Source organism: Archocentrus centrarchus, chromosome 11 (genome assembly GCF_007364275.1).
Source record: "Archocentrus centrarchus isolate MPI-CPG fArcCen1 chromosome 11, fArcCen1, whole genome shotgun sequence".
NCBI lineage: Eukaryota > Metazoa > Chordata > Actinopteri > Cichliformes > Cichlidae > Archocentrus > Archocentrus centrarchus.
In genome coordinates, this window is record NC_044356.1 from 17322053 (window position 1) to 17337472 (window position 15420).

The following is a 15420-nucleotide window of genomic DNA, read 5'->3' on the forward strand; positions in this document are numbered from 1 at the left end:
AGGCGCGCGCAACAGGAGAGCCAGGTGAGGGCGCAGTGGACTCCTCACACTTCAAGGCACGGGAGGCGAGGTCGAGCCGGAGCGGTGTGCGGATGATACCCGACTTCTTATTGGTTCTTAATTTTGCAGCGAATACGTTAAAGCCTTTGTCATTGGACGATCCTAAATAGGCGGTGCTGTGCGCGGCGTTTCATTGATATACCCTACAGCTGGTGGCTGCGTTCGCCAAACGGAGTGAAAGGGCTAAGAAAGTGATGAAGGCTTGGTGTAGAGGGTTTTTTAAAAAAGAAGGCTCGAGAGTTGGTTGATTGTTTTAAAGAGTGGCACACCAAAGATTTACGCAAACAAGCAGACAAAATGCTCTGCCACGTTACTCGTCCGGATTCGGTGGTGATGGAAGTGGAAGTTGATGCGAAGGCGAACGGTGAAGACTGTCTCAACAAGGTAAAGAGCGCGTTTTATTCTTATTTATTTCTTCTTAAAAAAAAAAAAATCTTATTGTATCAGTGTGACTGTCAAGCGAGGCAGCATGGCTCGGGTTGTCTTGAGAAGTATTTTCCCTTTTTTAATTTAACATCACCTTGGTCGTGCCGCGCTTATTTATGACTCTAATATTGGGATAACTAAGACTGTGGAATCCAGTTTCTGCACGATTAGTAGATTTAAAAGAAATTTTAAAACTCGCCACAGCTGAGCGTGAGTTTCAAGCAGCCACAACAAAACTATCAACAGCTTTGTTCAATGCTGTACACAAGGACAGAGGAAACAAAGTTTCGAGCGCGATGTGTAGAAAAAAGGGCAACTTTATAATATTTAAATCTTTAAAATTGTCACTTAAGTCATAAAGACGAGTTGATGCACGTAGAAAGTTTTATTACATTGTTGGGAAGGCCACTTCTCGCTGCTTCTCTTACCCAGAGGCAGATGGCTTTGTCCAGGTTACTTCAGGTCATTCTGCTGCTTCTCAAGATGAAACTTTTCTCATCACCCTCCCCCGTCAACTGGAAGTGGACGCAGTAGTGACTTTTATTTCTTTTAATAGCCAATTTCCTCCTTATTAGAATGTTAATCTATTTAATATGCATAGAATGAGTTTTTATCTCAGCCTCCTGGCTCCCTATACAGACTTTCCCCAGCAGTTATGTAATAAACCCATGGCTGCAGCCGCGGAAGGAGCGTGGGATTGCGGGTTTGATGAGCCCCCTTGTAGCCCGGGAGAGGCTCCAAGTTCGCTACGTGAGCTTCAGAATATTGATGGGGTTTATGTGTCGGAGGATCCGCAGGAATAGCAGTAGTCCAAATGAACAATGTGATAATGGCACATTTCCTTGCAAAAAAGTCCTGTGGGACTTTATTCAGTTGCTTCTTGTCACATTCCACTGGAGGGGAAAAGTCGTTATTGATTGCCCCCCTTTAAAGGACCTCTTCACCAGCTGTCACTGTCCTGTGGTGAAAAGTTGCTTTTTGCAGGCAAAAGCCTCCTGTCTCACTTTTGTGACTCACTTGTGTCGTCTCTTTTCAGGTTTGCAGAAAGTTGGGTATAATCGAAGTGGACTACTTTGGGCTGCAGTTCACAGGCAGCAAAGGAGAAAACCTGTGGCTGAATCTGAGGAACCGCATCAGCCAGCAGATGGATAATTTGACGCCCTGTCGGCTGAGGCTGCGGGTCAAGTTCTTTGTGGAGCCCCATCTGATTCTGCAGGAGCAGACGCGGTACGTTTGCCAGCTCACACGCTGCACAGACATTGTGCGCGAGGACGCTTGTAGGTGTCTGAACAGCAGTGACTGTGTTGAACTACTTCCTTTTATTGTTTCGAACCTGTAAATAGGCTTATCACCTCCTCTAAAAGGGTTCAGGGAAATAAGATCGTGTCTTTTTTTTTTTTTTCCTTTTAAGTAACTTGTAATGAGGAGCATGTGCAAAGCCACCATTGGTGAGTTCCCAGAGAATAATCTCATCACTGTTTCCAACAAAGCAAAAATACCCTATAGTAACCTCTTCCTCGAGCCCTTCCGGGGTTACTATAGGTCATTTTTGGTAGAGCACAAGGCAGGAAATATGATCCGGCAGCTCTGGTGCTGTGTGCTGCTCTCAGCCTACCCCCAGGGACCCTCTGTGTGACAGCCAGGACCTCTCGTCACTGCTCCCATTCAACTTGAAATATCTTTTTGTTTCGATTGTTTGGGGCTGTTTTTCATTTGCACAAAAGCCCTCCGTTTGCTTTTTTTTTTTTTTTTTTTTTTTTTTTTAATTTGGGCATATGTGGTTTTGGAAAAAGGCCCATGAAGGGATGTTTTCCCTCACAGAAATATGTCATCAGTTAGAAACAGTGTTACAGCTGAAGTTTGGATAGCTGTTAGGTCTCTGAAAATAATTTATTATGCACTTTCTGCAGTTGTTTTATTTGCCATTAGACAGTAGCAAGCACAAAATCTACTACAGTAAATTCAATTATTGTTTTAACATGTTCCCCCTCTGCCAGATAAGTTTAAACAAAACAAGTAACAAGCCTTGGCATGTCTTACTCAGTATTTCCCTGCCATTAACTCTGACGTTATAAATAGAAAGTGCCTTTTCAGCTCTTGAAACCAGTCCCAAAAACTTGTTCTACCCATTAGTGTGACACCGTGGATGTTATGTTCACCCTAGGCGATGTGATGAGTGTTTGATACTGCAGGACTGCAACTATGGATGTAGATGAAGGAAACACTTGAACTGCAGCATTCCAGTATCACTGTTCAGTAAGCTGAACTGTCTCTTTTGCTCCCCGGCTCACGCACTGCTCCAACTTTTTAGCTCTCCCTCTCCCTCCCCCGTTCACCCTGCTCTCTCAAATATAAAGAAAGCAGTTCTAATTTGTCTTCATTGGATCATAAACTGTGCCCCCTCACATTTCCTCTCTGTCTGGCTCTTCCTCTCCACCTCCCCATTTCACCCCATTCTGGCACATATTTGGCAACCTTTGAAGAGGAAAGTGAAAGGACAGTCAGGGGTAAGGGCACAGAGGACACTTGGCTGCCTGAGCTCTGACCTCCAATAGATTAGCAGGAGTTATCAGCAGATGGCTGCTGTTTGGTTAGGGGGGGGGGGGGGGGGGGGGGGGGGGTCAGAGTCATGGAAAGAAGTGAGATAAAGATGTGAAATTGCAGGTAAGGGCATTTGGGTCGCAGCTAATAAATACTTGCAGATGGCACACGCCAACATGCCGTCAAGTTAGGTGTTTAATTTTGGCGCAGCCTTCGTGCCGTCCATCTGCTCAGACGTGATATCATTTGAGGGGTGAGCATGCAGACACTGACATCAGTTTTTAGAGATAAAGGCAAAATGTTGAGGGCACAGCAGCAGCATTTTGAGGACAATCATACATGGCTCGGGGAAAATGCTTTAGTGCATTTAGAGTCATGGCATTTCTGTTGAAAGACTGTTTTTTTTTTTTTTGATAGCAGATTTTATCTTTTCTGTTTAGCTGCATTTAGTGCCATCTGTTTTTGTGAAGTCTACATGAGTTGGCGTGTCATACATGGACCTTCTACACAACTTGATTTTTTACTTGTAATGAAAAGCAAACTGACCTGTTTTAGCTGATTACGTAGCTGCAATGCATGGATGGGTAATGCCATGTGTTGTTTTCATGATAAAAGATAGTTGTTTATTTTTTAAATTGCATTTAACACTTTTTACCTCAATTTGTACAATATTAAATGCATAATTAGAGCAAATGTCACTCTGACTGACTAACTTCCCATTTCTTGTTCTGTCACCTTTGACCTAGTTAAGCTACACAGCCTCCTACGAGTTGTTCTGACTGCAGACGTGTTCCCATGCCAGCAACCAGACACGCCTCATGACACAAAACCATCTTCTAGAGCACATTTTTGTTAGTCACATACCTACAGGCCATTTCCAGTGCAGCAGATCATTTTATAGCCATTTTGGGGAATATGTGTACCCAAGTGAGTGCATCTTCTGCCTCTTTTTCCTCTTATGTTCAGTTGAGCAATAAGTAGCAAGTGTCTGTGAGCTTCAGTAAATATTCCATGCAGAGCATAGATGAAAAACAAAGGCCCGTGTGATCCTTTTGAGATGAGCTGAGGGGTTGGCTACTGTCACTGTCCCCTTATGGGCCTTTATAGCCCTTACATAACCTGATGAACCTGCACAGCCCTGCTTATATAAGCTGCTGTGCACTCTGCTGCTGCTGCTGCTTTAAGCCTGGTAGGTCGCAAGTGTTAACCCTGCATGTGAGCATTAACAGAAGCCTTAATGCTCAAATGCAGCCGACTATTTGGGCACATTCTGCCAATTAATTTTAATCTGTGATAGGGTCCTCCTTTGCTGCGTAATGTGACATTCAGAATTCAGAGTATTTTAAACTAAGAGTGTGTTGTGGCTGCATTGCAAGACTTAAGTTTAGCTTGAATCTGTGGCAACGGGGTTCCTGACCGTGCTTCTAAAACCCTATTTTGTTTTTTCTAATCTCACACTCTAGATTGCTTTTCTTTTGCAGACTTGCTTAATAGATCTGTTTTTTCCCAACTTTCTTAGGACACTTTTTTTTTGCTACGGCATAAAACTGACTTTTTTTTTTTTTTCCTGTTCCACACTATTTTGAAGTACTCCTGTAATTTTCTTTGTCTGGTCGTTCTGTTTGTAAAAGTTCTTAGTTGTTTGAATTATGTAAAACATCTGACACCATCGACCTATTGTTACTGGAATAATGCTGCTTTTATTGGTTAAGGGATGTGGGCAGAGGGGCCTAAACCAGCAGCCTCTATTATGTGCATCATTAAACCCTACTTGCTAAAGGGTGTTTATAGTTTAAATATGTGAATGTTTCCCCTTCATTAGCACTCCTGTTTAGCATTCTGGTCAGGCAAAACCTGGATGGCCCCAGAAGGCGCAGCTATTAGCACAGGCTGTATCAGAGGTCCTGACTGTTAACCCACGTCCCTCCTCTGGGTTAAGCCTTTGTTTAACCTAAATCCAAACCAAACTCCAAGTGAGATTTATTTAAAGTAGGTTTATTTTAATCGCTACACCTTTTGAATTAAGCATGTTTTCATAGGGCTACTGTGATTAAAGAAGGTTTTTGTCAGGGTCTCCCAGCTAATGGTAGGAGATGTAGACGAAAGTAAAAAAAAAAAGACAAATCGTGTACAAGGACAAACACATCAGATGTTTTGCTAAACAGTCTGTTCTGTGATTAAAACCACAGGACTGGAAAAAATTGCTAAAAACATTTAGCTCTAACTTTAAAGACTCCATTGGTTGTCATTTCTCTCACAGTACTCTATCTTAATTAATCCTCGACACAACTGAAAACTTGCTACCCATGGCGGCTGGAGACAAAAACTGAGGTTTTGTGACAGGTCACTGATCCTTTTCGTGCTCATGTGCATGGTGGGGTAGGTTCCAAGCATATGCGATTACCTGCCTTGGTGTGAACATACCCACAGATTTTACTTTTAAGTATTTTTAACCTGCTGCAGCCCTGCAGGTCATGTATAGCCTGAGTCACGCCTTGGCGGTGCATGACGAAAAGGCTTAACTTAATGGAATTTTTGCATTCTGAGCATTTCAGTTTTGGTTTTACAAACAATTGCAGATGAGAAGAAGAGAGTGAAAAGTTCATGCACAGCTTCTTTGACTGAATGTTCTGCAGAATCAGTTTATTCAGCTCACACAGTAATCGTTTTTAGGTCACCGTGGCAGATGATTAAGCCAAGGATCACACAAAGATGCCTGTGGGTCTTCAAGTGTTTGTGAAAACGCAAACAAGTTTTTATCTGCAAGCTCCACAATCAGTAATTATTCTCTTCTAGCTTCCATAATTTTTTTACCCTCTCTATTTGTTTTGCACTTGAGTAACCTTGCTGTGGTTCTCTGGATTGCAGTCAGTGTTTTTATGCCACCTGAACTTGATGCTGGGCAGCAATCGCAATGTTTTGCCAGCCAGTTCAGAGCTTGTAACCTAAGACGTGCACACAAACAGTGGATTTGTTTTAATGCCGTTTTAGATTTCAGTCCAACTTGTCAGTTCACAAGCGCATGTTTTATTTGGTGCTTGGCATTAATGCTGTGCAACTTTGTATCAAACTATACGATCAAACCGCCCACAACTTCAGAGAGGATGTTGAGCAGAGGTAACTATAGTTCACTGACTGCTAGTAACCTCACAACACATTGCTTCTGGCAGGGCGTTATTTGACTAGCTTACAAACCGCATTGTTGAGAGTCCAACCGATGAGGTTGGAAACTCTGCTAGTGATTGGCTGAAAGAAGTGCAGGCGGAGGTGTTAGGTTTCAGTTTGCGGAGACGTTTTGTTCTTCTGTGAAGTGAACCGGCTGACATTCAGCTTGTTGGTTGGGACAGAAAACACACAAAAAAAAATGACAGTTTTTATAGATGGGTGGAACAGACTGGAAAGAGCTTAGTTGACTTGGAAAAGTCCTGTTTTCTTTTCTGTGCTCCAGAGCACAGTGTCCTTTGGGATATTCCAGCGTTTTTGAATGGTTCAGAGACGGGGCAGAATAAATCAGCTGAAAAATTTATCTTCATCCCTCTTAGCTCAGCTCTTTGGCCAGTGATCTATTTTGAAATGTTCTTTCTCAGGGCCCAGGCCTGCTTTAATTGAATTATTCCAGCTTGGCAATCAAGTATTCAGACACTTGTACTGCTCCCCACACAACCTCCCTGCTCCAACATCCACAAGCACTGTTTTAAGTAGCATTCATTTCACCTGTGCTCTGTTGGCATTCACAAGTGTTATGACGGTAAATGAGTAATCCTTTTAAGACTTTGTTATGGGGTTTTTTTCCGTGAAAGACAAAGCCATGAAGTGTTTACAAAGTAATACAGTAAAAGTAGGCCACGAGACTTTGGTCTCTTGCACATTTCCTGGCATTCTCTGTGTGTGTGTGTGTGTGTGTGTGTGTGTGTGTGTGTGTGTTAGGGAGAGTCAGCCTAGGGAACAAAGCAAATGTTGTGATGATGGCTGCAGCTTTAGAAGCACTTCTTTCAGTAACGGCGCATGCGTAAATGCATCTGGATAGTATCACGCATTGCTCCTTGACACTGTGACTCAGCCGTCTCGCTGCTGATGAATGGTTCTCCATTCACTCAAAAGGGGGTCACAGTGATTAGATTCTTTATCATCTGCTTGAAAACCCATTTGCTTGAGGGGTTTTATTTGTCCAAATCTTCTTGCGTTTCTATAGTGTGTTTAACCCTGAATGATATATATATATATTTTTTTTTTTAAATAAATGCTTCCAGACATTCTGAGTCCATGTTGGGATGCATTGTCAATTTATGGACTCTTTATTCTCTAATAGGAAGGACCTTGACAGGTGCTGATGCAGCCTGATCCTAGCACAGCTGTCTGAAAAGCTGTCTGTTCAACATGGAGGTCGAGAAGTCTTTGTGTCTTGTACTTAACTGGAAATAATTTGATGAAATTTGATAAATTAACCAGGTTATATTTGTGGTGGTATGTAGCTGCTGTTGAAAATCTAGTGTTTGAAAGCAGTATCGCTTCACGAGGACCTCTTTGGGGGAAACGTATTGCCTTGTGTGTGTGTGTGTGTGTGTGTGTGTGTGTGTGTGTGTGTGTGTGTGTGTGTATGAAGCAGCTATGTGCTGAGTTATGTTTTTGCTGTGTTCAGCTGAGTGCAAATTTGACACCTCTGCCTCAGGCCCGTCGGACAGGAAAAGCTACCGGTGATCTCTAGTTACCTCTTAGAGATTTTTCTTCCAGATAATTATTTTAACCTGAGCTCAGCAAAACACGCACACCTGTTTACACATAGCTGGCTGCCCACAACAATATCATAAGTTTGGTATCTTGCCCTGCAGCCTGATGGGCCCGGCACACTGACATAAGTCAGACTAAATCAAAGATAAAAGTTTTGCATGTGTCTGTGCTATGATAACCAACTCGCAACAGGTCGGGACTTGTGCCGAGGAGCACTTTAAAGATCTTAAATGCCATTCTTGGCGCTAATGTACATTTTGTCAATCCCCGCTTGAACTAGAGTAACCTTTGCGGCTCGCCCTATAGTAACCCTTTTCGGCAACCTGCAGTAACCTCTCAGCCAAGTCAGCCCTATTGTTTGCATCAGGCAGGTAGCTAACGAGCAGCGCGCCATCACATGATGCCTGCTGGGCTTGACACAATAGATTGCAGTGTTGGTGTGTGTGTGCGTGCTGGAGGGAATGGGATGTTTAACACCATATCAAAGCAGTGTTTGTTATGCCTCAGGCTAGTCAGCTGTGGGGGTTCGTTGTTGCAGTCTGGCTTTATCAGGGATGGTGTAGACTGTGTGCCTCACAGCTGCTTTTGCTGCTGGAAGCACTGAGAGTGTGTTGGAGGAGGTGTGACTGTTTTTTGCATTCTGAAGTAGATGCAGTGTGTGTGTGTGCATATTCTGTGTGGGCTGCTCCTGCTCCCCTGAGATGACAGAGGAAACGCCACCTCCATGTGTTCTGTAGTTCCCACAGCACATCTCAAGAAGATGCATTTTCCACGTAATCAAAACAGTGGCTTTCTATAAACATAATGAATGAGGTGGGGAGGGGGGGTACAACTTAACCATTCCGCTCTAAATGTCCCTGTAAACCTTCTCAAATATCCCAAAGTCATGGTATGACCTGATTTGCAAAAATGGAAATGTCTCTCTTAGCATCATGCTTCAAAAGGAACTGTGGCCCAAGGGAGATTTCCTTTAGTGGAAATGGCAAGCAGTTTCAGGCACAGTGTGCTTTAAGTCTACATCAGGAATATTTAGGCCAAAGATATTTGAGAGGAGAGGGAATGGAATTTGGAGTTTGTTTGTTTTGAGTATTGCAGAGAATAAAATGACAATCAGGATGTTTGCCCAGAGGAAGCTGCCCAGCTGGTTTAGAGAACCAGGTGATTTGGCTGGTGTACAATCTTCTTATGTTGCTGTGCCATAGTTCAAATCAGGGAAGGATCCATTTAGGTTACTTGCGTTCAGTGTTTTTTGATGATGTAAGAATTGAGTCAGTTAGGGTGTTCCTCCTATTGATGTATTGTTTCCTGCTGCTAGAAGGAAGAAAGCTCCTCACATCTTTTAGTCAAAACAATGGCAAAACCTGACAAGACTGTTTTTTGGAGTGTTGAGCTGTTTTCTTTGACCACACCAAAACGTGGTGTTCTCATTTTAATTATTCAGTCAAAACAAAAACAATTATTGTTTGACTACTGTTAAACTTCCACATTTGGAGCAGGAGTTGTTTGTTTCAGGCACAAGCACGAGCAGCGACATAATTGGTCTTTAAGTGGTTGTCTCATTCTTGGCAATGAGCCCAAGAGATGGACGTGGATTACACACACAGCCTGGCCAGTAGTCACGTAATCTAGGCCCAAGCAGTGTATATTCAGTTTCCTACAGAGTTACCCAGCCCAAATGCACACTGCTATTCAGTTCTTTAACTTTCTCTTTCACAACTTCCACTTCTAGAACTTCCAGTGAAATTCAACGTAAAGGAAGTTAATTTGTGTTTTTGTTTTGGGGTTTTTTGAGGAAGTGGTAGAAATGGAGAGAGTGATTGTAACTGCTGAATACAAGCCAGTTGCTTTTCCTTCTGCTGCACACGCAAACAGTTGCGGTCTGTGATGGGATTTAAGCCTGGCTATGGCCACCTGCTCCGACATATGTCTGGGTGATTCAAATATCACACATGGAAGTTGGTTCCACATGACTGTGTTAAAGGTAACAAATTGGCCCTGTCTGCAAAAATAAATAAAATAAAGCAAATAGAACCTAAGATACTTCAACTCCTGAACTGAAATATATTGTTTAAAAAAAAAAAACTTGACACAAGCAGAATTTAATGTAAAAGATTTTATTTCACTTCGTTTTCTGCCCTCTAGACACATCTTCTTTACGCACGTGAAGGAGGACCTCCATAACGGTCACCTGCGTATGGCCTCGGAACAGGCAGAGGAGCTAAGCGCACTCCTGGCACAGGCCGAGTTTGGCGACTACAACCAAAATACAGCCCAGTACTGGTATTCAGAGCTGTGTGGAGAAGAGCCCAGCCCTGCCACCATTGACAGGTAAAACACTCAGTAAACATGATAAAATATCTTCCATTGTCTACTAAGAAATGTTTTAATTGCTACTGCATGATATTTGCACATGAAAGATGTGTTAAGTTAAAAACAGTACTCTAGCTTGAAATTACCTCTAATGAATTTGGGTTAGTTGGCTTGAGACAACTGGAATTTTACTAGCCCCCAAATATGCTCGTTAAGACGCTCTGTATCATCAGAAAGTCCACTGAAGCTCTGTCCCCGCACTGTTACTGAGGCAGGCAACAGTCCAGCCAAGGAGACATGATGAAATGTAAATAATGGATCATGGCAATGAGCCAAGGATGGCATAACATAGCAGCTAATGGTCATCAATATTAAATTAATTTAAGAAATTTAAAATGCTGTCTTCAGCAAAAAAAAGTGGACAGAGTTGAACTGATAGGACTGTCTCTTAAACTTGACTGCACTTTTTTCTCTATTGCAGCAGTTTTTTTTTTTTTTTTTTAATTTCAAGTGAAAGACTTCAAGATTTAGATAAGAGCACGTCACGCACAACCACATGGTTGGTGCATTCTGTGTGAGAGCTAATACACACACCGATCAGCAAACAGAAGCTGACAGGAGATCAGATAGCATGTGCTTGCAGAGTTTCAGTAACAGAGCCTCCCACTGTACATGCTTAACATTTTTTTTTTCGCCAAACAAACCCAAGAGTGATGGTTTTACTGCGTTTTTAAAGCCTGAGAACGTGGATCCCATTCCATTCATGAAATGCGACACGCTGGCAGACGAGTGTAAATACAGCTCGCCTTCTCTTCAGTCACGATAACTCCCTCATTTTGTGCACATGGCCGTGTTCCTTGCATGTTCAAAAACTGTTTACTTATCAAGCTCCATCTGCCAGTTCTGCTACATTGAACTCTCCATGTGTTATATTGAGGCAGCAGGATTCATAACTACACCTTCACTCAGCCCCAGCCTGTTATTTATTGCAGGCGCATGCATTTTATATATTTTTTTTCTATATTTTATGGATCAGTATTGTGTATGTGTGCTCCTGTGCATTTCCTACCAGTCTGTAGATTTAATCAGGTCCACTCACTAAAAGAAGCACGCTTCCATGGTGCCAGAATATCTATTTTTTTCCTTTTCCCACACCCTAATTTTTGTTTTTATTCAACCCCCCCCCTTTTTTTATTTTTTGTAGTATAATTTCCAGACACAAAGCTCTAGAAGGTATGAGCCAGGGCTCAGTGGAGTATCAGGCCCTGCAGCTGGTCTCCTCTCTGGAGCATTACGGCGTGGAGTGGCACTGGGCTCGTGACGCAGATGGTCAGAGGATGGCAATAGGAGTCGGTCCTGAAGGTATCGCTGTTTGCAAGGAGGATTTCAGCTTGGTCAACAGGTACGACAACCTAGATCTAGAGTTAAAAAACCTTGTGTATAACATAATGGCATGTTTGATAATACAGGATGGCTTTTGGTGTCGTTATCTAACAATTTCCTGCTAACTTATTTTAGGATAAGTTATCCGATCATCCAGATCGCCACCCAGTCGGGGAAAAGTGTCTACCTGACAGTTACCAAGGACACAAATGACAGCGTGGTGCTTTTGTTTAAGCTGATCAGTAACCGGGCAGCCAGTGGTCTGTACCGGGCCATCACGGAGACCCATGCTTTCTACAGGTGAGAGCTAAAGCCATATTTAATCCCAGATCAGTGGCTCATATATATAGTACACTTCCAGCCTATATACTGCAGCTATGCCACTGCATTTTAATAAGTGGTTTGATAGCTCTCTGATAACTAAAATTGTACAGATGTTCGAGGAAATCGCAGGACTAAAGATTGCAGCTCCCCTCATGTGGTGAGCCAAGATCAGTTTAAATGTTGAAATAAATCTTAAGCATTGCTGCACAGCTGAGTTCTGTCTGTCTGGATGTCTGTCAGCAGTGCTGGCTATGTGTTAGTCATTCACCAATCCGCTGTTTATTATTCACTATCCTTCACTTAACACCAGTGAATTATTAGAGAGGTGCAGTAAAACATCTAAAATGTGTTCTGTAAAATATTATTTTGTTGTCTTAGAGCAAAACATCTACTTCCGTAAACCTGATTAAATAAATGATTAAATGAAAGGCGAAGGTGACAGTCTTTTTAAAGGGTTGAAAATATGTGTGTGCACACGCACGCCCAAAACTCGTAGTAGTAATGTCTTTTATTTCTTTCATTTTTCAGGTGTGACACCGTTACCAATGCAGTGATGATGCAGTACAGCAGAGACTTCAAGGGCCACCTAGCTTCACTCTTCCTCAATGAAAACATTAACCTGGGCAAAAAGTACGTGTTTGACATCCGACGTACCGCCAAGGAAGTGTACGACCATGCTCGTCGAGCCCTCTATAACTCTGGCGTGGTGGACCTGATGTCCCGCTCTGAAAGCAGAGATCGCTACTCTCCTTCACGCTCCCCAAGCAGGGACAGCCAGCAGGACAAGGGGCTGGACTGTGGCAGCTGCCAGCAAAGCCGAGCCCTGCAGGAGCGTCTGCAGAAGCTCAGAGAGGCTCTGCTGTGCATGCTCTGCTGCGAGGAGGAGATAGATGCTGCATTCTGCCCCTGCGGCCATATGGTGTGCTGCCAGACCTGCGCGAATCAGCTTCAGGTGAGGCTTTTCTCCACACATGGACGGGCAGCTTCTTCATTGTGGCTGGCATTTTCTAAAGTCACACATGCTGAGAAACGGCTTCTAAAAGTGCCTTTTGACAAAGAGCTTGAAAATCAAACTTCTTTGTTCCCCTTCCTACCTTTTTGAGTTTTTAGTTTTACCAAAAGCTGTTTTAATTATACTTTAGTTCCAGCTTCTTATCCTTTTTTATGGTCCTTTAAAAAAACATCCAAAGCCCTGCTTACACTCTGCTGACCCGATTGTCCCCCACACTTAATCAGCTAAATGTTGCCCATCATGTGGAAGCAGATGGTGTGTATGTGTGTCTTATGAAGGGATTATTTCAGTCAGGCAAATCTCCCTTCCATTAACTCAAACAGGAAACGTGACCCAGCTAATAGATGTGTGAATGACTCAGAAACTTAGACAAGAGAGGAAGGAAAAGCTCACTTCTTTGGAAAGAATATGGACAGTTTTCACTATTTTTTTGTTCTCTGGTTAAGCTTGTGTTGCCTCTTTTAGCAGATTATTTAAAATGCTTTTCTTTCTTTCCTCCTCAGTTGTGTCCCGTGTGTCGGTCGGAGGTGGAACACGTGCAGCGCGTCTACCTGCCCACTTGCACAAGCCTCCTAAACCTGACGCTGACCGACAATCACCAGCACCGCAGTAACATTCCCGCGCCCATCCACAGAGACACATGCTCCACCACAGAGTATGAACACAAGCTCTACCACACATAAGGACAACACCACCAAGAACTCCACTGTGAATACTTTGAAGTTATACCAGACAGATTTAATAAAAGGAGCATTTCCTTATCCAACTTTTTTTTTTTTTTTTTTTTTTTTTTCTCCCCCTGCCTGGACTTCAAAAATGACCAAAAATAGAAACTCCTGAGCATATTTAAAGATCAACACACTCAATCTACACACTCGGATTCTTTGTGTTTTTCTGTTCAGTTTGTCAGACTGGTTCTTCAGTATTTGTTTTTTTCCCCTTTTGCTCTTTGTGTCATTCTGTCCGAATCTTGTCTCTTTTTTTAATTTTTTTTTTTTTATATATATATCTTGTCTTTCAGATATCATTATGTGCTGCCAGAGTATAATTTTTAGATTAGGCTTTTATTGTGAATTAAATTATTGCATCAGTTGACCTGATACATAATTATTATTCTTTTGAATTTGTATTTTGGTTGTACGCTTCATGAGTTGCTCCACATCAGGCTCCTAGCCCAAGAAACTGCATTTTTAGAATGGCTTAAATGTATTTAACTGAGGTTTTTTTTTTTTTTTTTTTTAATAATTATTATTTTGAAGCTTTCTGACATTTTTAAAACTTTGTTCTTTTGATTTGAGAATTTAATTTTTATGTAATGGCTGGAAATGCAGTGTTTTTTTGTTTTGTTTTTTTTTTTTTTTAAATATATTTTGTCATTTTTTTTTTCTATGCCAATGAGGAGGTATTTAGAGGTTCCACGGCATATTGCTCATGAATATAGCACTGCATGCCTCGCACAAAATGCTGTAAGTCTAGCCCAACAGAACTGAATCTTGCAGACACTCCACTCAGCTTCTTTCATTGACTGCTCCATCTTTCCAGGTTTATTTCTATCTCAACAGAGGTAGAAGTTAAGAACACTAAAGAGGCTCTTGGCAGACGCAGACCAACAGTTATCTCCAAAAGAATTTGTTGAGCAGCAGCTGCTTCCTCTGAAAACCTCACCTGTAAACTTCCTCTCTCAGATGTGCTAGTGAGTTTTGATATTTTAGGGTACTAGGGCATCTGTATGTGCAATACTTGCTTGCCAAGCTTTTCATTTTCAGATTTATTTAATTTCAAAGAATATATTTAAAAAAAAAACAAAAAAAAAAAACCACAAGATTGTCACTTTACCAAGGAAGTTTTCCTCAAGTATGCCTGGGCTTTGCCCTAAATGTAGCAGCAACATGCTTATTATTACCAGCTTTCCACAGACTTTGTTTTCTGGTAGGAAAATAACTCTTTTGTTAATGCTGACACAGCTTAGCTCAGTCACTGCAGGGGAAGGACTTTTCTTCACATTGTACAAGTAGCGATTTGTTTCTGTTTTCTGAAGCAAATGCCACTATGCTCTGTAAAACGACTCTTAAAATTAAATCTTTTTTTGTATGTATTCTGCTTTAACAGAAAGTATTAATAAAGTTGTTTTTTTTTAAAAAAAAAAAGCAAATGTCTGTAAATTGGTGGAACATCATGGTTACTAACAAGCCTAACGGTGCATATGGCATAATCTGTACTGTGCTCAATTGTTTGAGGATGAGGAACTAAGCTGTAGAAACCAAGACGCTTGGTGTTCCCCCACCTGAAGGCTGGCACTTCCTCAAAAATGGTCCCACATGCATAACAAAAACAACTGCAACAAGGCATTGTAGAATTTCTGATAACTGCATCTTATATTTCACATAATAAAGCCATGCGGATGTCCTTTAAATCCAACCAAATTTGCCAAATCCAATCAGTCGTAAGGATAGTTTGAAAAGCTGTAGGACTGTGAAAGCGCTACTATGACTTTGTTCACTTTAGTACCCCGTGTATATTATACAGGGAAAGACCAACCCCTCATTTTCCACATTAGCACTGAGGGAGAGAGCTGAATGTAGCTCAGCCTGTGGTACAAAGAGGCTTTCCACTGATTAGAATTGACAGTCACCTGG

The 15420-nt window shown here is 42.0% G+C and overlaps 1 protein-coding gene across 1 annotated transcript; it reads left to right on the forward strand.

Moving 5' to 3' along the window:
• The first annotated feature begins 232 nt into the window (after window positions 1-232).
• Window positions 233-14587, forward strand: mylipa (myosin regulatory light chain interacting protein a). Its single transcript, XM_030741609.1, has 7 exons — window positions 233-444; window positions 1523-1713; window positions 9898-10083; window positions 11270-11467; window positions 11584-11748; window positions 12301-12724; window positions 13288-14587. Exons 1-7 carry the CDS (start codon window positions 358-360, stop codon window positions 13465-13467), a joined length of 1431 nt encoding a protein of 476 aa, XP_030597469.1. The 5' UTR covers window positions 233-357; the 3' UTR covers window positions 13468-14587.
• The last annotated feature ends 833 nt before the right edge of the window (window positions 14588-15420 follow it).